Consider the following 27,730-nt stretch of genomic DNA (forward strand, 5'->3'; position numbering starts at 1 on the left):
GTCGATCCACTGTCTGAGGTTGCGGGCTGCGGCGTCGGGGTTGATCGGGTCTGCGGGTGGGCTTCGGGTGAGGGTGGTGGTTAGGTGGTCTTCGGTGTCTTTGCTCCAGCAGCGGCGAGGCATCTGCTGGGTGCGGTGGTGTGTGGTGGATTTCAGGAAGGGGAAGTGGATGCAACGGTGGTCGGTCCAGTGGAGTTCGGTGGTGTGGTTGAAGTAGACATGGGAGCTTGCTGAGATGAGGGGGTCAGGCGTGTGGCCAGCGGAGTGGGAGGGTGTTGTGACAAGTTGTTTCAAGGTTGGCGAGGTTGGCGATCAGGGTGGAAGAGTTGGAGTCGTTGTTGTTCCCGAGGTGGAAGTTCAAGTCCCCGAGGAGGATGTATTCCGTGGAGGCGAGGGCGTGTGTGCTGACGAAGTCGGCGATGGAGGCCTTTGTATGGTTGGATTAATATAGGTATACAAAAGTTGAGTGTATTCAAGATTAAAATTTGTGTAATTGCAGAACTAAGTGATGTTCGGAGAAACACCGGTTAATTTCCAAAATATACAAAAGCTGATATTTGTGTGAAAAATCATGTGTCACTGGGAGACTTATAACTCATTTATTACCTTAATGCCAGGGGTGTTGCAACCATAGCTATTATGTTTTACTCGCGTACAGGGTCTCAAAATTGACAAAGCCATTTCTACATTACTGCTGGTATCCCTGTCTGATGCACAGAGGTGATCACAGCTGTTAATCTTGTATGTGGTGGGCAGTAATGTAATCTTGAAGGACTTGGTCACTATTACAACAATAATAATGTTAGTAGCACGGAATGATTTTCATCTAACATAAGTAGCTCTTATTAGTAAAAAGGTTGGATACCCCTGGTTCAGGGATAAATTAGCTCACAGAATTTGCAAAGATGTTCCATTTTTCGATGCAACATGTGGAGCATGGTAGCTTTTCTGGAAATCCGTTAGTATCTGCTGTTATGACGCCAGTACATAGGCATGTGAAGGCAGTACTGGGTAATACCATCGTCTGATTGGCATATAATGGCTGCTCGTTTGGCATACCACGTCTGCTCGGTTGTAAATATGTTTTTTTTAAGAAAGGGATTTTAAATACTTACTGGCTTTCTGCAGTTCTTCATTTTATACTTAGTGCAGGTAAATTTGAATTCACTTTATCAGACTTTTTGTGCTTTCATTGGAAGCTAACCGTAATTATATCCCAAGTCCTGTGATGGCATTAGCGAACAAAGGGGTATGATATCATCAGAGCCAAAGGGCATAAAATATTTCTTCCTCAACCCTATGATTTTGGTGAGTAGATACCCCTGGGCAAAAAACATGTAGACTCAAACAAAGAAGGAGCAATTTGGGGTTTAGACGTGACGTAGAACTGTAATCCGCCCTTTATTCTTTGTCTGCAATGTTACCAAAATGAAAAGTGGTAAATCATGAATCTTTCCCTTTGTCCTGAAAAGAAATGCCCCACAGCCTAAACATGCTCTCAGATTGAAACTGCTGAGCCCTTTGTCTGGCACGGCCTCAAATTAAAAAGAAGCATTTTCAATGCAATATGTCTTACATATGCGAGCGTTTAAGCTATTGCCATTGAAAATAACAACACCTTTAATTCATGTGGTTTTAAAAGGAACACATAAATAAAAGGCATTGTTTGCGAAAATGGAAGGTGCACCAGGAAAAATGAAGCCAAACGTGACTAAGGAAGTCCTTTGGATTTCTTTTATTCTTTATAATAAAGCATGCAGTCAGACATCAGCCGACTCGTTTCGTTCTTTACAAAAGAACTTCTTCAGGGCAAGCTTAATAATAAGTCGTGGTCCTATCGAATTCAAAACACATAGGGATATTAGTTGGATCCCTATTGGACACCCCTTAGTACGAGTTCCAGATCATTGACTGTAGTTACAGAATTCTCATTTCGTTGTAAGATACAGAAACTCTATTACAGGAAATTCTGGAGGCCTCACAATCAGTGTTCCAGTCGATTAATTCCAGGCCAGACTATTTGTGTATCTTAGTTTTCCCGGCTCATAATCCTGTGGCATTGTTGTTTTTAATGCCAAGAGCTCAAACTCTCGCAAATGCGAGACCACTATAATGGCGTCCATGCCCATTTTTGAGACTCTTCTCGCATATTCAGGTTACCATGAGAAGTGTTTAAACAAAGGGGCGTGGCCACCATTATAGTGAAAGCCCATATGGTGCTTTCACCGTACATTAAAAAAAAAAAAAAAAGTAATTTCAAAAGCTTTGAGCGCGGCCGCTAAAGTGAAAGCAGCCCGCACTAATAATTAAATAGGCACGGCCGCTAAAGTGAATGCGGACTGCGCCGTATATTAAATAAGTAAATAAGCACAGCTTCTATAAAGCGGGCCGCACTGTAATTTGAATAAAATGTATTACAATTTAAAACAAAGCGGGCGGGTGCTCCGATGCCATGAGTCGACTAGGGAAAGAGCATTAAAGAAAATAGTGCTCACCAGCTTAAACAGCGTACCGTGTAACAACCGAAGTAAAAGGGCCAGTCCTCGTGGAAGGTTACAAGTGAAGACAAGGCGGTACTAAGGAGGGACTAACAAGCCTATGTACCAATCAGAAGCCAGAATGTACGAAGGGCAATGACCTATGCCAATGACAAATATGGGCGGAGCTTTAAGAGCATATTCCAAAACAGCATGCCTCGCAGAGCAGGCAGCGCATGCGGCCTACCCTTAGGCTCAACTAAAGAAAAAGAACCCTGACCTGCCACATGGAGGGCGTCTCACATCCGTGGCCTGCCCAAGGGACCATTACTATAAGCACACTGAGAAAAGTACTCCTTACTGCTTGAGGGCTCTATGCCAACCCCAGGGAAGCATGGAGAAAGGTACACTATGTCCCTTTCAAATTGCCCATTCATTTTACAGCACATCTTAACTCGGTGCTTTTCAGAGCTGTGCTTCCGATATTTTATTTATTTATTTTATGTTTTGTTATGTTATACCTACCTACCCTTCCTTAATACCTATTTTGTTTTGGTGTCTTAATGTTCCATATGTCTTGTACATTCTGAAATTTGGGATATTGAGAAATTGTTTGTTCGGGCAAGATATGTTAAATGTTATCAGATTTGCGGTCTGGAGGAATGACCTACATAGAGACTGCATCATAGCCATAAACTCAGTCTGTGTAGCATCTGTAACATCAGACTGGTTCATCAGGAAAGTGACCCTTGAAATGCATTACATTAGAAAGAGAAACGGTTAGGATTAAATGTACGTTTTGTACAGCACGGCTTGGAAATGGGGAACCTTAGAAACTGACTCTTTTTGAAGGACTTGGCATTAGAATGGGACACTATAAAATAACAATCTTAAGGTAAATCATAGCACCAGATTGCAGGCTCTTTATAAATAGACTGTCCCTGGGCCTTCAAATGGGCAGTCTTTGAAATTGGCTAACATTAGGATGATATATTGTGCCTCGGTGCTGATGTACTTAAGGCTTGTCCATCACAAAGACCGCTCAGCGGAATTTGCATATCTGAAGTCCTGCTCAAATGTGCATTGTTGGTGCAGTGCAAGCTTTGCGAACAACAGTCAAGTGTCGTGGTGATGGGGGTGGCAAAAAGGGGATTCTTACTCCATTGCAACTCACATTGTTATGCAGTCACAAAGCAGGGAATGTTTAGTGCCTGAAGATGTACTAACCACTCAAAATCTGTAGGCTGTCAGTATTTTACACTGTTCTAGTGCAGAACGGAGAGATTAGGGGCAAATATTAGGTTTCGTCCCAGCTCCCTCAATGCATGTCAATACTTGTAAAAAGTACCCGTTGTGTTTAGCGGATTAAAAAACATTGCGTTTCTGTGGCCAGAAATGTTTGGTTGCAGACCGTGTTTTCCATGCAATCTGTACTGTGTTTTGGTAGAGAAGCCTTGATTCTCAATAGCTAGTAGCTCTTAACAGCGCAGAGTGCAATATGCAAATGTAATCGTTTTAACATCCAATCAGTTTGATGATGATTATAGCTAGATACATGCTTCAGATTTTCACAATCTCTGTCCACTGCTGTTGGCACTGTGCATTGTGCTAAAGAAGTGCCTTATGCACCCATCCTACCACACACATATCCATCCATTCAACCCTCCATCAAGAAAGTATCTACCCTACCATTAGGGATCCACCCATAAATCCACCTCTTCCATCATCCTGACCATCTATTCACTCATCAATTCATATGCCATCTTTCCATTCATCGTGTTATCAATCCTTCCACAACACTATCTGTTCTTCTATTCAATTCATCCATCCTTCGACCCCTTCCTTCCTGCGTTCGACTATTTGCCCCACAACCTCATCCATCCAACGTTTTTGTTACCAGGGGCCAGTTTTGCAGCATAGCTGCAATATCGGCCCTCTGTAACGAAAGCAGCTGCAGTGTTTTCCACCCCCCTGCCTTCCCCATCAGCACATTTGATCATTCATCCATCCATCCTTCTCACACATTCATCCACTCACCCACCCATCCATCTACATCATCGGTCATCCATCCTTACACACATACATGCATATATACCTGCATGCATCCACCTATCCACAACTAACAAACAACCCTGATCGATTTCTGAACAATGAATGTAAAAAAACAGTAAGGTATTCCTTGTCAACGATTTAGTTTGTTTATATTTCATGTTTTACTTAATTTAGCATTCCTTAGGATTGCTCACTATTTCCATGATGTTGTATTTCTGTATTTTTTGGGAGTAGCATATTTCTCCCGTACAGTGCATACTTTGAACTGGGTTGCCTTCAAACGTTTTTAATGGGCCACCATTGGGAGCTCTGGAGCAAATACTGAAGGCAGTGCATAGTTCCCACAGTGCCTGTCAGTGTGTCAAAAAGGTGTTCAGAATACTTGGTCATCCAATCCTTGGTCTCTCTGTTGAGCAAACAGAGCAATAGTCACTTATTCCAGTGCTATTGTGATTCTCTGCAACTGTATGTGAAGGAGGTACACAGTATATTGAGAAGGCAAAATATACTGATTACAGGTGAGTCGTGCGTTGTGTGTTTGGGGTTGTGAAGTGAAGTTCTCTGGCTATACTGTATAAGCAGCTACCTATGTCATTATCATATGAAATCTCTTTATTGATGTCATAACTATACTTTCACAACTGCTTTATTAAACTTTTTGCTTCCTCATATTTGCTTGAAAGTGCACCATTTGCCCACTTTCCCCCAAATTTTCCTGAGGGAGAATCCCCCTCCCGAACTACTCTAATGACTGTCTGGCTCGCTCAATACGCTTGCTCAACACAGGGCACTTTTACACCCTACCACTTTAAAATGTCACCAGCCACCACTGTAAAACATGGCTATTGTGAAGTTCGTCGAGTTTTTTTCTTTTTGTGTACGCTCGCAAAAATTTTAATTTGCAAAAGGACCTGCAGAAAGTCTTTGAAACGGGCTGTGTCTTGCTCAGGGTAAGGGAATATCTACTTCACAAGGCAGTAATAAAAGTAGAGCTTTCTGTTGCATTTACCGTAACCTAGATAATCCTAAGTAATCACCAGAGGCCCTACGGGAACTAATCTCCAGGACTACATTGTGCCATCTCAGGAGTATTCAAAGTAATTTGCGTTTACTTTCTGAACCTTCTTTAGTGCCTTTATCCAAAACACTTAAAGTTGTAAGAAACCATACACTCCATGTTTGCTGTAAAACATTGGCAGAAAAGCAAGTGGAAATTTTGAAGGTGAAAGCATAATTTCGAGAAATAACAAAAAGTTATAGATGAGTAACAGTGAATTATGGGGGTGTTTTTTTGTACTGAGGGCTTCTGAGTGACAACACATAGGCAACGAGAGTGAAGCTAGAGTTGTCTGTGATGTCACCCAAAACACCTGCGTAATTCTCATTTATAATTGCGTGTTATTTATGGCCCTTGAAATCATCTGCCCCTACTTTCAAATGCTGCTAGGGCAGAGCAGTAATGTTAGAGCTTGGAGTTATACATAACTTGGCCTCTCCTCTCTGCCCAAATGTGAAAAATAAATACCTTACCCCCCATCACCGTTCTTGCCTTCCTTCCCTGCTGCACCTATTCTTTCTGCTTTCAGTCAAAGCAGACAAGCGGTACTGGGCCGACAAGCTTCCAGAGAGTCCTGTCTTAATAAGAGGCAGCGCGCTTTGCTGCTTGATGGCAGCTTGATCCATCTAAAGACGCACCACGGACACTTGAAGTCGAGGTAACAACGGAACAGTGGTACAACGTGGGGAAGTATACCCTCCCTAAGACCAACAAGTTAGTACTATCTTTCCCTCGGGAACTTTAGAATATAAGCATTTAGTAATCTATCTAATCTAGAGTAATTCCTAACAGTTTCTGGGTCTCGAGGCACTTGAATTTTAACTGACGATGATGAACTTGCATAATGCAAACTTATAAAAATTTCAATTTTAATGATGACTATAAACGTATTAAGCACATTCTTAAATCTCAAAAAGCTGCCCAAAATGAATTCTTAGCAATTTCTAGCAATATTTCACTTTTTTGTAAAGGTTTTAATTAATCATGTACAAATAAAAAAATTTACCTTACCAGAGAGTCCTGTCCGCTTCGCCTGTAATGCCTTTATGGTGAACCAACTGAGGGTGATGAGTTTTGTTATCAGTTGTTGCTATGCCAAAGCAATGGGTTACCAGATTTAGAATCTGGTTTAAATGATAGTCTTTCTATGAGAGCCATACATAAAGAAAAAATATGCTTCATCGTGTGCCAATCACAGTAGTTTCAAATTGAGCTTTTGTAGTTCCTGAATGTAATGCTCAATTCAGCCATAATCCAGTGGTGACAATCTATGGTCTGTAATTTTCATTTACTATTTCTTGTAAAATCCATTCTCACCACGTTTGTCGTGCCTGCCAGTGACACTCTTTCAGGGGTACAACTCAGATCTGTTTTCACTGGTTGTAATCTCTCCTCACATGGCGCTCACCCTTAAGACCGTCTGGTGAAACAGTTCTTAAACCATCAATGCCTCTGTTCTTCTAGATATTGAATTTGTTTACTACAAAAAAGGTTTACAGTGTACTATATGGATATGAGCAATAATGTTGAAGAAAGAAGTTTGGCTAAGCATTTGACACCAAAATAGAATGAAAAAAGAAGGAAAGGACCAAAAAGTAGTATGGATTAAAGCAAGGCAGTTTTACAGATAGTTCAAGGTAGTTACCCATGATAATTACTGACCTGCTCCTTCTCTTTATAGACCCTGAGCAAGATGGCTGATTTCTACCCTGCACCTTTCTCCAGTTAGTTCCCTCACACTTTCTTAGGATAGTCACAAATAAATATTGAAATTTTAACAGAGCCTTTTTGGTACAGCTCCTTACTTTTGAACACATTGTCGCAGTTGGAATTGTATCTATACAGCCTTGCTGCACTTGCAGCCAGATATGAGTTTACTGTATTTAATGTCAACCTTGTCTGGGTAATAGTTGACTAACCCATTTACTCATCATGATATGGCCTTATACAAGTAGTACAACAAGCCAAAGTTTGTTCTGATATATTGGGACCTGCTCACAGAGCATCTAAAATGGGACATATTTCCAGAATATTCATATACAAGTAGTAGAAACAGAAAGGACTGTGCACTGTTTTGCAATTTTGCTAATGGTGAGGTGTTTCTGGGCTCATTTACAAAGGCATATATGATTATGTAAAACAGTTCCCCTGTAGTACTACTATTCCCGATACTCCTAAATGCCGTTTTGAATCAGCCCCATTGTTTTATTACTTAATTAAATTCAATAAAGACATCTTATTTGGGAGCGAAATATAGGAGAAGGGGTCACAATAATTCAAATTTTAACAATACATTTGTGTATGGTACATGTAAGTAATTGGGTTATTAATTGAGAAAGTCAGTAACAACCTCAACTGATGAAACAATCCTTGTCAGGGTGCAGCATTAAAGTCACTAATTAAACCTGAGCTCAACCCTCTTTTATCTATGGCACAGACCAGACAGACTAACCTTAGAGGCAATGTGTAAATTATGTATGCAGTACTAAAACAGTAGTAAAGTTGAAATGCAAAATAATAAAAATCCAAAAACGAATTTAGAAAAGTAGAATACATTTTATGAAGCAAAATTGCAGAAATCCAATAAGTGGAACAGAAGATAGGAATTTTTTAAGTAGAATTAGGTCCAAGAAGCACTAGTGCCAATGATTGTCAACCCGTTACCTAGGCACAATTTGATGCTGACCACAATGGAGCACAACAATTGGATATACCAACCAGGTTAGTCCTGGCCAAATATTTTACCTTCAAACTTTAGTCCTTTAGGGGACAGATGTACTAACGTTTTTTGCGGGTGCAAATGGGTTTTATACCCGTTTGTGACCATAAAAAATGTGTGGCCCATGTATTAATCCTATTTTGCGAGTGGCAAATCAATTTGCGACTCGCAAAAGCAACTCCGGAAGCTATGTATGACTGTTTTGCGACCGCAATTTGCGGTCACAAAACAGTCACAGTAAAACAGTCGCAAACGGGAAGGGGTCCCCTTACCCCTTTGTGAGTGGCTCAAAATATTTTTAAAGGGCAGACAGTGATCCCAGGACCACTGCCTGCCCTTAAAAAATGAAACTGAAAAGTTTCATTTTAATTTTTTAAATGCATTCCGTTTTCCTTTAAGGAAAATGGACTGCATTAAAAGAAAAAAGCAACTGCTTTATTTAAAAGCAGTCCCCGACATGATGGTCTGATGACCCCAGCAGGCCACCATCCCTGGGAGTGCCAGCCATTCTCAATGGGGTTGCAAATTGCGACAGCCTTATTAATATGCATGAGGCGTGCAATTTGCACTGTTGTGCATCCCATTTTTCATGTCCCAAATTGTGAGGCGCAAATGCAACGCAATTTGCGACTCTCAAATTGCTGGATCGTACATCTGGCCCTAGGTCCCTATCCGCAATAGTTGCACACTACTTCTTAAGTTCCCCAGGCCCTCAGGGAAGGCACATAGAGACTCACAGAGTGGCAGACAGAGGCCAACAGGAGGGTCCAGTCCATGTCCAGTTGTCACTCGTTAGCTTGGCAGTTGCAGGAAAAGACCACCGCTAGCTTGTTCTGTGCATTTAGCTGTAATAGGAGGTGAGCCTTATGAACCTTGGAGTCTACTTTTTTTATCCTGGGTACAAGAGGGAGAGCAAGTCTCAGACAAGAGGTTCAGTCACTTTCTGATCTTACACAGAAGGTGGGTGTCTGGAGATGCCACATTTATGCCAGGCGCAAACTACTGGGTGGGCATGCCCCCTGGGAGTGCCCTAACTAATTGTGTAAGGGCTCCCAGGACTAACTCTACCCAGTTTGGGTATTTTCAAGATAGATGAAATCTTCAGCCACACTAAACTTTGGGTCTGAGGGCTGTGTGTGTAGGGAGGGTTGTACAATGTTAATCTTAATGTCCTATCGCATCTGATATTAAAATCTAGTTTTAGCAGGTCTTCACAATCCAGCAGAATCTGACACTATAATGTCAACAAGAGTCCCACTCTGATGGAGGCTGGTCTGTCTGGGGGGATAATAGAAGGTTGCAGGCCTGAGTGTTATCTACATCTGCTTGTGACATGGTAGGCCTCTTTGAAGTTAATCAAATCCTTAGGCCCCGCCCACAGGCCATCCTGTCAAAGGTACAAAACCACCAAGGCCTTTGTCCCTGTCCTGAGAACAAGTTCACACCTCAGTCTCGCCCATTGAAATGCTAATTACTGGCTGGCCGGCCAAAGGGAGAGGTCAAAATGCAGATTTAGCTTCTAGGTACTTAAGGCAGGGCAGAGGTAACTTTTTATGTGTTAAAATTTTAAATGTCATGCACCCTGTCTTATTAGGCAAAAAGCTTACTTGGAGAAAACCTATAAATATTTAAAAAGAAGGTTTAGCCCTTGAAAAAAGCATTTGCAATGCATTAGGTCTCGCATTTACGAGAGTTTAAGCTATTGGCGTTGTAAATGACAATGCCTATTATTTTTGTTTTTTAAAACATAAATAAAAGGCATTGTTAATTGCAATGCTAATAGCTTAAACTCGCGTAAATGCGAGACCTGTTGCATTGCAAATGCTTGTTTCTGTTTGAATTAAGAACTTTTTTCCTCCATCCCAAGGCTGGCCTTTGGAATAGAAAAACATTAGTAAAAGACTACATTCACAGGGGAACAAATGAAAGGAAGGCGAGGAGAGGGTAAGGGTGATTTGTTGAAGGCATGGCTTTCTGCAAGTGAGAAGAAGCTAGACAGAAAGAGGGAATAAGAGGAAACAAGTAAAAGTGAGCAGTAGAAAGAGAAAGCTTGTGGAAAAGTTAATATAGAGGAAAGGGATATGAAAAAAAGTAAATAGGACAGAGGTAAATAAATGTGACTGTAGAAATAGATGTAAGAAAGAGAGAGAGCGAGAGAGAGCCAAAGAAAGGAGTAGCGTGCGGTGGAACATACATTTAGTAATTGCGAAAGAGAATGAGATTGAGGAAATTAGAGACAAGAAAAAAGAAGTATAATGAGATATAGAACAGAGGGAATGTCGGAAAGTAATAAAAGGAAAAGTGCTGGAAGATGAACAGAAAAGAGGGTGTAGGGAAAAGCGCAAAGGAGTGATTTGCAAAAAGAGGGATCTAACAAGAAAGAGAGGAAGAGGAACGGCGAAGAGGCTCATGGCGGCAGTGGGATGCCTTTGCCCTTGACGAATGAAGCTTACTTATTTGCGTTTTTACATTTAAAATATACATTTATTTTTCCTTATTGATTTTGAATAAATTCTCCTTATAGAGACAAGAAAGTGGATCTATTTTTCTACAAGTACATGGTATAAATAAAAAATACATGAAGGGCAAGTTCTAATGTCCAAGCACTACTCAGGTTCACTAACAGCTGGAAACAGAATCTGCAAATGATACACAATTAACATCACGTTGACTAATGGCAAAACTTTCAAACACACACATGCAGCCACACACCCAGTCGTCACACATGCTACCATACACACACATAGCCGCATGTTAACTCTTATACATACATATACATCAAACACAAGCAGTCTCACACCCACCTGTTATGAAACTATCAATCACACACACGGTTACACGTCCATTCGTTAGAGAGCTGCTCTAAAAACATAGCCACATAGGCACTATCACACATACTGCTAGAAACGCAATCGCACTCAAAAGCAGCCATAAATCCAATTGTCGTAAAAAACGTCCCATATACATACACAGCCATACGTTCACTTCTCATACATGCAGACACACACACCACTCGCCTATAAACACACACACACTGTTTCTATCATTATCGGGCATAAAAGTGAGTTATTCGCTATCCTGTTCTACAGCAGGGCTCTGCCCTAGTAAGTTCCCGAGTATTCCCCATAGGCTTTAGGATCTGGAGGGGGAAGCTGCAACACTCTCTGTGCCCACACCTCACATGCAGGGAATGTCACCTATTAAATACAATTTTAGGATTATGTTTGCTTCCTGTCATACACACACACACACACCGTGTCTTGTCACAGCCTACGAATTTCAACAATGACAGTCCACAAAGTAACGTTTCTGTAAGCTAAGAGTGCGTGCAGTTCGGAAGGCACAATAATAGGTTAAGTAAAATATACACATGCATTAAGAAAACGGGCATGCTTTACCTAAGGAAGAAACAGTCTACCGCTGCAGAGCGCATGGCTCAGTTGCGAAGCCTGCAAATGCTATCCGTGAAACGATGAGGCTGCAGGGGGAATTTGCTGACGATCACACTACGCTGAGTGGGTCAGCCAAGACTGAACGAACGGCTGGTTCAATTGTGCAAGTGCGGCCCTAGAAAACTGGTATACGCAAAAATTAAGGAGAGCGGTGGCTTTTAAATACCGACTATGAGCGACGCCTGGGTGTAGATGTTAGTAATGGTATTGCATTTGGGGGAAATATCGATAGGGAAAACAGGCATGAACGAGTGGCGGCGATGGCGGAAAGTAACCTTCCCTCATCCCCGTGTGTACAGGCTAAGGCTTCTGCCTACCCTCCGTAAAGCCCACCGCAGAACGCGCATTAGTATTACAGCCACCATGCTGCTACTGCTTATATTGACCCTGTTACAGCCGCGCTTCTGCTTCCGGGTAACGTTTGTATTACTCATGTATGCTGGACAGGTCAGGCAAAATAGAGTGCAAATTGAGTCAGCCAATTCCAGGGAAAAAAATCATTTATAAATGGAATAGGACTCGTATTTACGCAAGACCTATTGCATTGTAAATAAAGTGCGCGAGTCGAAAAAGGCACGAACGGGAGGGGCGGAGGGATGAAGTGGGGTGAAAAGTGACGGACTGTGGGGGGGCGGGGGAGGAAACACAAGGAAAAAATAGCATTACAGTAATGGGGCTGATAGCCTCGGACGTCTACAAATGACACAATATGGCTGTGAAGAGGAGGGACTAACAATGGGAAAATCCATTAGAACACTCCATTTATGATGTGGGCGGAGCTCAAATGAAGCTTCCCCGGTATAGTGTATATAGCATGCCTCGCAGATCGATAGCGGCGCGTTGCGCTACAACGCTATATGCGAGACCTAAAAAGGGGTTATTTTAACAGGTCGAATTTGCAATTAAAACCTGCGCAGCCAGGCCACTACAGTCATGTTTCCATAGTCCCTGTAGTGGATGGCACAAGGGTGCTGCAGTCCACTTTTGATATTTAACTTACAGTCCCTGGGTACAGCTAGGTACCGTGCACTAGGGAGTTATAGGTGAGGCTCCCACTTTTCTGTTTTTACTGATTTTTACAGATAACAGAAAACAATCTGTCTGTCTGTATTTATTTGTAAAAGTGGAGGAATGCAAACAAATGTGTTAGTGACTCTCCCTGCTGTCCTTCAAGAATGTTAGGCCATCAGTTGAGTAGATGAACAGTAGGGGGAGTTTAAAAAACAGGATGAGATATTCTCAAATATAGGCATATGTTAACATACATGTGTAAATAATGCAGTATTTACCTGTGGGTGTAATGTTGTGTTATATTTGGCGTCTTAGTTTGCTAAAATTTGACCGCCAGCAAAGTATCAGTGCATATTTATCAGTTATTTAAATGTGGAAATATATCATTTTACGACTTCATTTATTCTCAAAACACAAAATAAATATGGATCAATACAAATAAGAAGGCCAAAAAATAAATATGGATGAATACAGACAGGAATGTTAAAATAATTAAATACCATCAAACCGGGGTACCTACTTATAGGTAAGTTAAGTATGCCAATTAGTTGTATACCAATGTCATCATATTGAAAGGAGAAGCATAAGCACTTTGCCTCTGGTTAGCTGGGGTGAAGTGCACAGAGTTCTATGGACAGCAAAAATATGTTTAATTAAAAAGGCCAAAAAGTCGAGGTGACGCTCCAGAAAGAGGCACACTTCCAGCAGTACTCCTGAATGAATGGTGCAGCAAGCCTCTGTTACAGAAACTGAACTGAGATCAATCAACAATTGAACAAAGTCAACGTTAAGTCTACATAAGATGTGGGCTTTTACATTTTCTGTGCCACTCAATTAGGGATGAGACTAGCCTTTTCGTGGCTGTTGTCAATTACTTGTGCTTGGTCCTGTGGCATGGCCTCTCCCAGGGTCCAATTTTGTTTTTCGTTCTCAGGACAAAATGATCAGCCATACAAGTTCACTGCAGTAAAGTGGTGGTGTTGAAAACCAGATAAATTATGGAGCATAACCTATGCACCTCTTTGTATTCCTAAACCACTTCTTTGGCCAATGTCCCCAGGCAGTAATCACTAGACGTCCTGTGAGAATGGTTTGATTTACTACTCGGTGGGACCAATGCGCATTCTTAAATGGAGCCTTTTTCAACCTCCAAGTTGACTCTGACTCCTGCATTGTTTACACTCTGTGCGAGTAGTCATTATTTCTGAAAACTCCTAACAACTCTGGGGGACACAGGTTTGGCAGTCGGGGTGGGGGGTGGAAGTGGTGACCGCATGCAGCGCCTTTGTTGTTCGCATACCCCTAGTCCGTGAGAACACTTGCAGTTGTAAGTTTTCAGTAGCCTGCATAGTCATTGTGTTGTGTCTGGTTTTTTCTAGTATCTGGTGTGCAAAAGGAAACTGGAAAGCAAAAAGGAAGCCCTGCTGATCCTGTCTAAAGAACTGGACACCTGCCAGCAGGAAAAGGACCAGTACAAACTGATGGCCAACCAGCTTCGGGAGCGACATCAGTCTTTGAAGAAGAAGTACAGAGAGCTGATTGTAAGTGTACCGAGCCTGCCCGCTGGGGGGCTGGCAGGGTACCGTCAATAGGCTGTTGTGTTAGGTTTCCTTTCTTTGCAGTAAGACCCTCCCAATTTAAGTCACACCTCCATTTAATTATCACGTATGGGATAAACAGCTTCTAGTAGTTGATAAATACACATCTGATGCCAGCTGTTCGATGCCAAGATGTAACGCGTGAAAGAGGCTCTTTATATATTCCAAGGAGTGATGCTTTCTGGCTGTAAAATCAAGTTTCTGCTATTTGTGTGCTTTCCTTAATTATCTACTTGAGTCATATGTAGTCTGCAAATTGACTGTACCCTGCTTCTTATTCAAATGTTCCTTTGTGCAGCATCATGGCATACCCTTTGCTCTCAAGCCATAACCAGGACAATCAGAAGAACACTGAACTCTAAAACAAAAATAAAAAAAAACGTATACAATTAGTATTGAAATTGCCTCTTGGAACTTTATCTTCGCCATGGCCATAAGTTAAAAAGTCACTCCAACTGTTTTAACAGAGAGCATGTTTGCTGCTGCAGCAGGAAATACTCAAAACACGGCTTGTGCCACTTATGCTGATGACACAGCTGCTCGCCTACAGAGAGGGCTGCTCTTCCAGACATCATAACATAGATGATTTGTCCGTGTTTCTGTTACTTTTGCGCTGATAGTTGCAGGCATTTTTAGACCAGTTTTTGTAAGAAAGAGCAATATGTTTATTCAGGTTTAGCATGTGAAATGTCTGTTATGGAATTCATTAATTAATGTCTGTGTGGAGTTTAATACGTCGATAATACAGTGTCTTGAATAATAATAATTTGATAAATGCATGTGACCCACCGTTTCTGAAAATATTTCCAGTTTTTAAACCTACATTTATTATGCCTATGGTGGCACTGCAGGCCCCTCTGGAAAGGAGTGGCTGGCCTTTGATACTTTGGAAAAATAAGGTGAATAATAGTGTTCATAGTGCAGGTGAGAACAAAAGAGAGCAATTACAAAAACGTTTAAACTCTATTAAATATGGAACTAGTGTAAAGTTCTCCTCAAACAGAAAAGGGGTAAAAAGAGAGATTTCAAATCCTGGCCCGCTACTTTTGCATAAGATTTACTTCGGGTTTCGCTCTAGCACTCTGCATTTTGATCTCTGAAGACTTCTGGGGTTTGAGAGTCGTGCTGCACCCTAAGCATAATTTCCTTGTAAGCGAGCTAAAATGTTATTCCTTGGGTGTTGTTCATCACAAAAGAGCTGCTCCTAGTGTGATAACCCAAGCGAGCTACAAGAACGTCGTGAGTGTGGGCATCTCACAAAAAGATACGGACTGGTCTCACACACCACCTGGTGTCATGCTTCATCATTGACCAGTCCTCGCCCTCCAAAACCTTCGTTTGATGGAGGACGGGCATACACTTGACGACAAGGATGCACTTCTAAGTGATGGAGTGGGGGCCCGTGACTATGTGAGTGAAATTAAAATTAAAAATCATTATAGTAATCAGTAGCAATTCTTTAATTTGAAGTGAAAACTATATGATATTAAAACAAGCGCGACGGTGATTGGGATATTTATTGTTCCCAACCGTCTAGTGAGTGATCTCGTGGATGGTCGACATGTTTCTGCCTGGATGGCCCCGAAGGGTCCGCGGCATTCATCAGGACCTAGATAGAATAATAATGGGCTCCGTTCTTACCACAATTTGGTAATGTGACACCACTGCGGGAGTGTGGTATAGGTCACACTTCACCGTCTAAGGGGTGCTTCCAATAGTGAAGCCTGAAATAGAGTTTAAATAAAAGACAATGTAACTCGCTGGGTCAGTTGAACCTGTAAAAAAGGAAAAAACGGAGAAAAAGACAAAACAATGCATGCATTGGGTGTCGTGCGTGACACAAGTGTGTGCGTGACTCAGTGGCACTCTATTTGTGGACACTAGTGCGAAAATGAGGTGGTAGTCAATGCTGCCACCAAGCTTACCCTAATGATTTGGACAAGTAGCCTCATGGGGGATGAGGCGGAGAAGAAAACCACAACTGTGTTTCCTCTGTAAGAGAAAACATTTCAGAAGAAGCGTTATATAAAACGGGGATTTGTCATCATGTATAGCCAGCCTCAAAGGCGAGTAAGGTTACTTCCACTTTCCACATACTCATGCTGTCTTACTCATCATACTCATGCTACCACCACACACTTCAGGCATACTCTTACTGTTACTCGCGATCAGCGCGTCCTGTAACCTATGCGTCCGCTCACGGTTCTCCCCGATGTACGAATGTGAGAGAGCGGGCGGGGTATATAACGGCTGACATCCCAGTGCCTAATTGGAACAATCAGAATGAATTGACTTCACGTGGATGATTCCCGGTGTCCCCGGCCGCCGCTGCCTGGAACGTGAATGTCGGAATGGGGCGTGTGAAGGACTCGAGTGAGGCTCGTGAATCAAGGAGAGGGTTTGGTCCTGCCGGCCAATAGTTGGGGTCGAGAGGATTGTGCACGCGATGATTCGCCGATGGAAAAGTGCTCTGATAGGTTGTACTTGAAGGGAATTCTAAGGCCCGCTCTGATTGGGGGAGCTAAGGCGGGGGGCGTTGCCGAATGGAAAAGCGCGATGTGGCCACAGTATACGTTGGCATGGGGACGTACAAACAATAATTTCTCGAGTAGTGGTGGCGCGATCCTCCTGAGGGTAGAGTCGGAGTGGAGGTGGCTCTGTGCTGGGAATGTGATGATCATTGTGAGGATCTCATGCTGGGCAAATGCGAAGCAGATTATATTCCACGTGATGGAGTGATGGCTATACTTCATGCTGGTTCAAGGTGGCAAGCATGACTCCTGGGTCCATAGAAATGGTGGTATACAGAAGCGACGTTACGTAAAGTGAACTTCTATGGTTTTAAAGAATCACTCTCATACATACAGCAGTCAGGTAGTGCTGTGGTGAAACGAGTATTAACAAAAGTGTCTCGCTCATCCAAAGTTTCAGCCAGAATTTGCACGTCCCATACACACTGATGCTCACTCTGGGTATTGCGTATGGGAGGTGGTGCTAGAGTTTTGTGTAAGGGTCAGGAGCATGTTGTGGCATGAGTTTTTTAGAGACACGTATGCATCAGTGAGGAATGATAATGTATATACATTCGTCTTTCTATCGTGTCAGTTGTAACCATGGAATATCGTCGTTAAGACCCCTCTCGTGGGTACGGAGGCGGAAAACCCATCGTTGTTCTCTAAAAAGGAGGTTGGTTGTAAGGTCAGATCTCCCTTTTCTCATGACTTCAAGTACAGTCCAGCTAAGGTCTGTTTCTTTATGGTTGGCTTCGGAGAAATGGCGAGTCAGTTTAGTGTTGGTCTTTTTGCACCTGATAGTGCTTCGGTGTTCGTTGATACGGGTTTTTATCTTCCTAGTAGTCATACCTACATACCGGAGCATGCAAGGGCAAGTTAGGAGATAGACAACATTCTCCGTGTTACAATTGCTGAATGTATTGAGTTTCCAGGGTTTGTCCGTACCTATGTCAACCTCTTTGGTATTTTTTGTGAGGTTGCAGGAGTTGCACATGCCACAAGCAAAATGACCCACTACACGTGGTTGGTCCCAGAGTCTGGGTTGCTCAGTCTCCTCCAATGTAGTCATCTGGGAGTGTACCAGTTCATCCCTTAGATTTCTGTTGCGTTTGTACGCAAATAAGGGTGTTTCCCATTGTTTCCCAGCGCTATTCAGCATTGTGCCACCTTTTTCTGATAATTTTCTGTATGGAGTTTGATGCTGGTGTAAATGTAGTGACACACACTTGTCTGTCTGTTTGCACTCGCTCGGTGTCTTCCAATAGTGCTTCTCTGGGGTTATTGCTTGCTCTTTTGTTGGCCCTCTTAACCATTTTTCTGGGATAGTTCCGTGCAATGAGTTTTCTCTCAAGATGTTTCGCTTGTTCTGTATAGGTTTCTTTTTCAGAACAGTTTCTTCTTATCCGTAGAAACTGGCCGACCGGAAGATTCTGTCTGAGAGCTCTTGGGTGGTAACTTTCGTATAAAAGTAGACTGTTTCTGTCTGTGGGTTTATTGTGGACTTTTGTTGAAAACCCTCTGCCAGTGATTGTGATGTCTAGGTCCAGGAAGATAGCGTGGTCTTTGTGGATGGAATGAGTAAACTTTAGATGTCGATCTTGGGAGTTTACCCACTGTACAAAAGCGGTTGCATTTTCTTCTGTTCCACTCCACACAATCAGAACGTCGTCTATGTACCGTTTCCAAACCTTGAGATGATTTAGAAACGGGTTCACCGGATTGTTGACAAAGTCATCCTCAAATTGTTGGACGTACAGACAGGCCATACTAGGGGCAAAGGTGCTCCCCATCGAAGTTCCTGTTATTTGATGGTAGATGGTTTGTTCATATTGGAAAAAGTTTTCTGTAAGGGCCAGTTCGGCACATTCCATAACAAAGTGTTGGGGGGTGATGAAATCCCATTGCCTGTGTAGAATGATGTTTTCTACGACTTCCAGTGTTCTCTGTTGAGGTATGCTCGTGTACAGGGCTTCGATGTCCATAGTTATGAGCCAGTCGCTGACGGGATCTATCTCCAAATCTCTTAGGAGGCAGAGGACATCCTTAGTATCCCTTAGATAGGATGCGGCCTTCTTCACAATTGGCCGCAGAAACCAATCACAAAATTGTGATAGGGGTTCCAGCACGGATCCAATCCCTGATACGATGGGTCTCCCCGGAGGAGGCATCCGATTCTTGTGGATTTTTGGGAGGATGTAGAATCTAGGCATCCTAGGTTCCGTGTTGGTCAAGAAATCAGCTTCTTGTCTCGTAACCCAATCGTTACTGAGTCCCTCTTCCACTATGTTCTTTATTCTGTTCATGATGCGTTTAGTGGGATCTGTTTGATGTATAGCATAGCTGTTGGTATCTGCTAGCAGTCTTAGGCATTCCTCATGGTACATTGTGTGATCTAGGATGACGGTGGCACCCCCTTTATCAGCTGGTTTTATAACGATGTTATGGTTATTTTTTAGTTTTTGTAGGGCCATACGTTCTCTCCCCGTTAGATTGTCAAACCCTTTGGTGTTCTGGAAATCTATTTTCTCAATGTCTCTGAGCACAGCATGTTCAAATGCTAGTACTTCACACGAGATACTCTGCATTGGAGGCTGGAAAGTTGATTTGTTACGTAGCCCTGTTGATTTCCTGCCATCTTCACTGGTTTCCGTTGTTTCGCCAAAGAAGTCGCGGAGTTTGAGTTTGCGAAAAAAATTGGGCCAATTCCATGTTAAGACCAAAGGGGTCGTTTCTTGGTGTGGGAACAAAGCCCAGACCCTTCTCAAGGACGGACTTTTCTTCGGTTGAGAGTGTGTGTGTACTAATGTTAACAATATTTGTTAATCCCTGCTGGTTGAGGGCATCTCCGTTCTCCCTCTGCTCCTGGTTGTCATCCCCTGTGGTTGTTGTTGGTCTTCCCATTGGACCCTTGCGTTTCTTCTTTTTTGTCGCCCTCTCCCTCTGCCCTGGAATAAAAAAGAAGGGGGGCCGGGGGGATAGCCAAACCCTGGTGGGAAATACGGTGTTGCCAGTAGCCGAAGGGCGGATGGTGTGGTTGTTGCATCTGCATCAATGGTTGGTAGTGGGGTTGTCTTCCCAAAGGTGGTCCTGAGCCTTCATCACTGCTGGAATCGCTTCTTTCATCTCCTGAACTGAATGTCCAGTTCTGTGGAGTAGGTCTGAAACGTTGTTTTCTCCCTGTTTGTTGGGGGTTCGGTTTATCGTAATGTTCATCTGTTGTATATGGATGAACATTTAATATTGGAGGCTGCTGCTCCTAGAACCCCACGCCTCTAGTTCCCCCCTCCACACATCCTGTGGAGTTTTCTTGTGATTGAATTCCTTGGGTGTTCCCTCCCAGGGCGTATTTCTTTCAGTGCATTCAATGTTGCGGCTGTGTTTATTTGTTCCTGGTCTTCTGAGATGTTATCATTGACACTGGGCTTCCTAATTCCAAAGTCTTTCACGAATTCAGTGTTGGTTTATGTGGAACATACAGACTGTTGTATTCAGCAGTTTCTTTGACTCGTTCATTAGCTTTTCAGTCCTGTCAGTAGAACTATGCTCTCGGTTGGCTTTGCTCTTTTCTATCATTTGGATTGAGCCAGAACTGTCCGAGTGGAGCCCCCCAATGTCAGTTTACCAAAAAGTAATGTGCATTTAAACTTCATTGTCTAGGGAGCTCCATATGATGCACAGCTATCATATTTTTGGTCCGTACCCGTATCTGCTAGCGCTGTGCATTCATTTCTTGAGGTAGTCCTTTTTGCTTTTGACAGTGTTATCTTCGTCGGAGCCATGACTGAATATCTGTGACCATTGCTGACATTTAGCATCTACTTTAAGGTGGAGGCCTTATCAAGATTTCAGCAGTATTAGCAGCCTGGCCAAGTACCACGCATCAGACTAATGCTTCAGTGTGGTGATCCACATCACTGCACTGAAATGCATTGTCACGCATTTATAGTGCCTCCTCAGCGAGCGCCAGCTGAGTGCTGCTAATTAGTACCACACTGAGAAAGCAAAGCTGCTTGGGGGCTAGCTTAGGTCACTCAGCTGGCTACAATGTAAAACATTCACTCACTCCCTGGCGTGCACATCTGACTCACTCAGGCCATCAAGAAAGCCTTGCCCAATCCCTAGTGCTGACAACGCGTGTCAGGACACACTGACTGTGATACGCACACACCAATAGGCCGAGGGCGGCGCAGCAGTTTAACTTTGGCAGCCAGTGCAGCCCGCTGCTGCTGTAGCTCCCACTGCGTTGTGCAGCGCGGCCCAGCCAGGGCTTAATGATTACCCGCGACGGACCCATGGCAGACGGTGGCGGCCTTCGGAGTGGTAGTCTGGTGCCTTAGTACTGCAGCGTTGCTGCCCTGTAGTCCAGTGCTTGGAGCCATGAACGCTGCATGAGTCAAGTCTTCTGGCCCACGGCTGCAGCGCTGCCCTATAGACGTCAAGGCTGTCCCGACTCTTTTGGTGGATACGGAAATGCCACAGTGCCTACTGTTTAATGTAAAAATAATGCTAAAGAACAGTAAAATAGGAGGCGATCCAGAGTACTTGAATCAGCCGTTATGAAGCGATCTCTCCAATGATTTGAAAGAGTCAACAGTAAGGGCAATCACTAAAGCAGCTGCAGAAAATGAGAATCGAAATTCAGGACTTGTGTTGCAGATGGCAATCAAGTTGGAATATGCAAGGCTAGACCGTCATGGCCTTCGCTGACAAGTAAGCGCCACTTATCGAACCTAATTGAATTTACAGATTACTTTTAGAGGGGCGCCGCGCGTCCTCATTCAGCCTGTACTGTAAGTAAAGTTACAGGTGTGCTGAGATCTGCATTGCAGTCACTAGTGTGTCTGAAGCAGTCAGTCTGCATAAAGTTGTGTTACTTATTTATTTTACTTTTAGAGAAGTTACAGCTCCTCTATATTGACTTCAGTCCTTTCTGCCAGTCTATATCATGATTACACATTTATTCAATAGAGCGATCAGGGTACAAGGGCGCTAGTTTAGTGCCCTTCCATTTCTTACACTTAAAAGCACTTTTAAGAGCTTCTCAGATTTGCTTGTAGCTCAGATGGGTGTAATTTCTAATATTTATTTGTTTCCCTCGTCTTCATTGCTTTTTGCTTGTGAAAAAGTGCCACTCATAGTCATTGAAATGTCACTCAAACTTTCTTTGAAATTATGAAAATGTCACACATAGCAACCTGAATCCTTGGCAGCTATGCATTAGTTCTTTATTGCCCCATAGTTTGCGTCCCTGGATCTAGGACAGCCGACTAGTTAAGCGTGCATTATTCAATTACTTTCTAACTATAGCTTTTCTATATCGCCATTCTATTCACATCCAAAGTCGATTGCATTCATCGTTAAATCTGCAAGGAAAGTAAGTAATCTGGACGTACAACTTGACTTTCTCTTTGTGGCTTAACCCCCATATAGTTCTAGGTGTCTCTTGCATTCATTTCCTTTATGTCATATATCTTTATTTGTGCTTCCCTAGGTTCTCTGAGAATAATATATGGTGCACCAGTCAAATACCTTATGGTTGAATTGTTTGTGAGACGAACTGCAGGTTCTATTACTTGGGCTCTTGATATGTTTGTGCCCTACCCTGGGAATCAGGAGTTTCCATGTTACTGTGTTCTGATGTGACTTTCTTGTTGGGTACCATCTCCAAAATATTTCTGGAGCTAGATATCTTGGAAATCGAGTTACAGAGCCTTATGTGTTGTGGTGACAGGGAGAATTTTTGAGGGAGTTAGCCTTTGAGCACCTCTACCCCACTGGTTGTTAGCTTTTTCTTCTACTTAAAATGTAGCAATGCAAATGGGAGGGAAAAGGAGTATTAATGTAGTGGCTTACAAAGACGGGGAATCTGAGGAAGGATCAGAGTAGCTGCTCCCAACTCTATATCATGTCCTTGCATGGTTCCTGTAGGAAGCTGGCTCTTTATGTGATATATCAAAAAGTTGAGGTACAGTGTAAAGAGTCCCGGGGTTCCTTTTTGAGTGCACAGGGCCTTGCTTTGCAATCCCTAAGTGCTCTGCTTGGGGGTAGTGTGGTCAAGCAGCCTTCAACTTAACACAGAGACATCTGCAAATACACACAATGATTAATAAATGAGACACACATCTCAAGAAGGAAATCCACACACATTTATAAAAATAGCAAGTATCTTCGTATATGTCTAGTCCTAAGTGAAAAATTGTTCAGGTAAGTACATTTTTAACTATGAATTCTTTTCAGTTCCAAAATTGGACACCTCGTGTCAATTTTTAGTTCTGCAATGTTATACTATGGAGGGAAGAAAGAGTTCTGCAAACAGGTATAGTACAGCAACTTACGGGACCAATCTCCAGGAGTTAAGGTGAATGATGGGCAAGGTCCAAGGCAGAACCAACAGTGGCACGAGGGTGGCCGTGTTTAGGGTGCAAAACGGCCTAGAGAGACCAATGTTATTCCATGGAGATCAGTCTCTACAAAGAGAGGCTGCAGGCTCCGGCTAGGAGGCCAGTCGGGCTGAACTACCAGGGGGGCTCAGACCTCACAATCCTCGGGGACATAGAGACACCTTTGGTTCTCTTCTCCACGGCCCAGGGGCGATGGGTGCAGAGGTGTCCTTAGGTGTCGGTTCTTTTCTTACCGGTCAGTCACGGTAGAGGGGGCTGCATGCAAAGACTGCAGGTGACATCGGATGGTCAACGAGGGGTGAAACCACTATGGACTTGGCCTCTGGCGGCCTGGGGGACCTTGATGACACCATTGGTCCACTTTGACTTGGACTTGGAGCGACGGGTGCAGTAGTGGATTCAGGTTTTGGCAGCTATGCAAGCAATGACAGTCCTTTCTTTTGGAGTTGCTATGAAAGGCAGGGAACTGTTCAGCTGTCCCACGGGAGGTCTTGGTTCTTTATTGAATCGAGCAGTCCTCCCAAGTTTCTGGAGTCAACAGCTGGAAGACATGTCGACTTTGGCGCAGTTTTTGATGAGGGATGCAGACAGGCCGGTGGCGTTGGTACCAAATCAGCTGCTTCTTCTCTCCTCTCTGCTTTTGCTCCTCTTTGGTGTCTTCTCTCTTCTTAGGTCTTGAGGGTCTGCTTTTCTGGTGCCAGGGACACTCCTAAATACTGAATTAAGGGGCATTAGGGTCAATGGGCTACTGACCCTTGGGGTCACTATGCCCCCCTACATGACCACTTCCTGTGGGAAGTGGGCATACCCCTGTCCCAGAATTCCTAAATATGCCATCACAAAGATGGCTACTTCTGAAAAAATGTGTTTACTTCAGTATAGCCCACCTTAGGGGTGGGTATAGCCTGGAGGTGGCACGCCTACCTGACTAGTTAATTTTCCTGCCTGTGCAGGTGCCAAGGGGGTCCAGGATAAGGGGTGGTGGGGGTGTTGGCTTCCTCTCCTGTGAGATGAGCCAGATTCACATTCCAAAGGTGGCAGCCATTTGAAGCTTTGCTGGCCTAGGAATGCTAATGAGCAAGTCATCCTGTGGCAAGGGGTGTTACACCCTCTTCCAGGGCAGGCTTTGTTCTGGGCCTCCTGAGAGCTGAGGCTCTTACCCTAGGAGGTCAGAACAGCATCTCGGTTGGCAGGCTGGCAGAGACCAGTCAGGGAACACACCAGAGTCCGGTAGGTTTTCAGGGACACCTCTAAGGTGCCCTCTGGTTGCGTGTATTGGTAAACCCATCACTCAAATCAGTGTGGGTTTATCAATACGAGATGTTTGATACCAAACATCTCTATTTTCATTGAAGCCATCATGTAGCTGGAGAACTCGTTTTCACCAGTGTCCAGCACATGTTTTAGAATGGCTTCAGAAAATAATTTCTAATGAGAACATGGCGACTCTGGTGCCTGAATCAAATCTAAATGTAAAATAATTGTGTGCGCACACATAAGTAATGGTTATATATGTTACAGGTTATACTATTAAGCTAAAAAAAAGTTATGGTGACATTGCATCACCACTACCATCCATTCTCAGGCAGTGACCCTGCCCCAAATCTAGTATGGGATGGTCCAACCTCAGACTATGATCCGAACCAGAGGGCACGCCGGGTAAGAGCCATAAGATCAAACAAAGAACTAACTGCATGCAGCCAGCATTGACCAGTCCTTGTTCTGGCTGGGTGGCTGTGCTGGTTTCATTTGAAGACTATGTCCTTTTAAGTGCCTCAATATCAGTTTGTTTAGAATTAAATTATGATTGTGAGAGGTGCAGGGTATCCATTCGACCTGGGTTACAGTATTCACTGAAACCCTTAATGTGCGCTAAGAGCCCAGGCTTTAGGCCCGAAATAGGCATATAATGTTTGCACACTGAGGGGATGCCAGGGCACAGGTTCTGGGACTGAAATATATAGTGTTGGTGTGCACACTGAGGATGGGGCCCAGGCGGTGGGACCGACATATGAATAGAGGGTTGGTTGCACACTGAGGAGAGGGCCCAGGCTCTGGACCCAAAATATGCATGGAGGGTTGGTGTGCACAGAGGGGAAGCTCCATGCTTTGGGACCGAGATATGCACGGGTGGGTTGGTGTGTACACTGAGGTGAGGGCTCAGCCTTTGGAAACAATATGTGCAGTAGGAGACCGTTTTGAGTTGTAGCTTGCACTGAAGGAAAGCCAGGTGTGTGCATTCAGAGCTCAGACTGAAGTCTTTGCTGTGCCAATTATACATTAAGATTTCAAGCTCAGTTGTACACTGCTGAGTGCCTGTGGCTGGATTGTACACTGGGTCCGGTGTGTACACAGAAGGCCTTATAAAGAACTAGAGCCCTTGTAGAGAGAAGACGACTTTGTAAATTTAAAACACAGCTGACGTGGCCAATTCTGGCGTTTTATCCCACAGCACTTTGTATGATGAAGTTTGGAGCCCATGATGAAACTGTTAAGAGCAAAACTTCCAACATGCTGTTGGTTGAAAGAAAAAACAAGCATTTGCAATGCAACAGGTCTCGCATTTACGCGAGTTTGAGCTATTGGCATTGTAAATGACAGTGCCTTTTATTTATGTTTTCTTTTTCGCTTTTGATACATAAATAAAACGCATTGTCATTTACAGTGCCAATAGCTTACATTTGCGTAAATGCGAGACCTATTGCATTGCAAATGCTTGTTCGAATCAGTGATCATCGTGTTAGTAATGTGCAGTACAGTAGACAAAACAAAAATATAGCGATAGAAATGCATCTATCATACATTATTTAGTATTTTATTTCCTAAAGACATGCACAGTATTACTAGATAATTAACTATACAATTATTTTATATGCAAAATAATGGGTCACTCAAATACACAGAATGCAGTATTTCACAACGTATTAAAATAATAGTAAATATCTTAAATGTTTTGGTTTTAGCAAATCCATTCTTCGCCTCTTTGGAAACTAAAAAGCTTATTAACATGTCCATTGTGCCCCACAGTCACTTTGTATGTGAGAAAAAAGTGATGCACCAGCGGCTCAAGGAGCTTGTAAATACGCCCCTAATATGTCAACGGATGCGTGTTGTTACGCTTACTAGGCTTCCAGTTGCAGATTTCGCTGGAGTCAATCCCCGGAATTGAGGGAGTATGGAATAACGGATGTGATGTCAAAGGAGGTGTGTCCGAGACCGCGGCAGAAGCAGAAGGTGTGGAGTCTACGTTATCGCAGTGATGCCTGGTGAGCTGATGCATTGACATGGGTATCCCTCCCCTATTAAATGCCCTGTGAGGTGCACCCTCTCTACTGCGCTATGTGCCAAGTTCATAGGTACCCGAGTACCTTGCCTCGTAAGTCGTAACTTACGAGGCTCGTAGTTGCCTCATCTTTCCAATGAGATTATATGCGATTAGTGATAAGGCTTCCAGAATACCAATCCCGTGATATTAGAATGCACGCTAGTGCATAAATATTAAGGCATATATATTCTGCAACAAGTGATGCATCTGTGGGGAGAAACTATTAATCGCAGAAAAGCCATAGCTCTCTCGGTGCAGGATAAAAAAAGCCTTCTATGTAAGAGCCGTGAGTTATAGAAACAAGCGGTTGAGAATGTCCGGACACCTTCGAAATTGAAAGCACTCACAGCGCGCTTAAAGTAAACAAAAAGCATGTCGTCCTGCCTCAAGTAGGACAAACTCAATAAAGAATATAGTACTTACGGTGTATGAACCGTAGTAAAGAGGCCAGTAGCCATCGAAGGATCCAAATGAGGACACAGCAGTATTAAGGAGGGACTAACAAGCCTATTGAGGAACTAGAAGCCAGCATTTACGAAGGACAAAGACACAAGCCAATGAAAAATATGGGCGGGGTAGTGGGCAGGGCTTCTCTCCCGTACTGAACAACCACAGATCTTCCCTAGAGAGCTATTTATTTAGCTTTTTTCCAACAGCTAGGCAGTATGGCCGAGTTTAACAACCTATTTGTGTTGAGAGCATGTTGATTGAGGAGAGAGTTTCCCCCTCTAACTGGTTGTTAGTTTTAAGAGACAAGTAAGTTGAGCATATGTTTGATATGGATTGGAAGACATGGTCATAGTAGCATTCCCTAGTTAAGGTGTTACCTACTTTTTAGATCTGGGTCATCAAAGTCCTACCCCTCTGCTGATGGTGAGCAGGAGATTGGCTGGGAAGTGTACCCAGTTATAAATATAAGAATGAAGTTTGAAATGGACAGAATACAGAACAATGTCATATGTTCACCCCAGTACAGAGAGCTGGGCCTAAATCCATAATTCTTTTGCTCACCATGCCATTCCAGTTTGAACCCAGCCATACGCAAATCAGTCTTGACCCTGTGCCTCATGGGAACAGTCCAGCCCGAACTGCCAAGCCAGGTCTCACCCCTCTTCAGCCAGGATA

At 43.3% G+C, this 27,730-nt stretch overlaps 1 protein-coding gene across 4 annotated transcripts in view; it reads left to right on the plus strand.

Moving 5' to 3' along the window:
* The window catches only part of CCDC149 (coiled-coil domain containing 149), a 447,317-nt gene that overhangs the window by 82,938 nt on the left and 336,649 nt on the right, over nucleotides 1-27,730 (plus strand). For all 4 annotated transcript variants that reach the window (XM_085642338.1, XM_085642336.1, XM_085642339.1 and 1 more), the window contains exon 2: nucleotides 14,148-14,309. In XM_085642338.1, coding sequence (XP_085498464.1) covers nucleotides 14,148-14,309 — 162 coding nt within the window. The remainder of the gene's footprint in view (nucleotides 1-14,147; nucleotides 14,310-27,730) is intronic.

Source organism: Triturus cristatus, chromosome 2_2 (genome assembly GCF_964204655.1).
Source record: "Triturus cristatus chromosome 2_2, aTriCri1.1, whole genome shotgun sequence".
NCBI classification, from domain to species: Eukaryota; Metazoa; Chordata; class Amphibia; order Caudata; family Salamandridae; genus Triturus; species Triturus cristatus.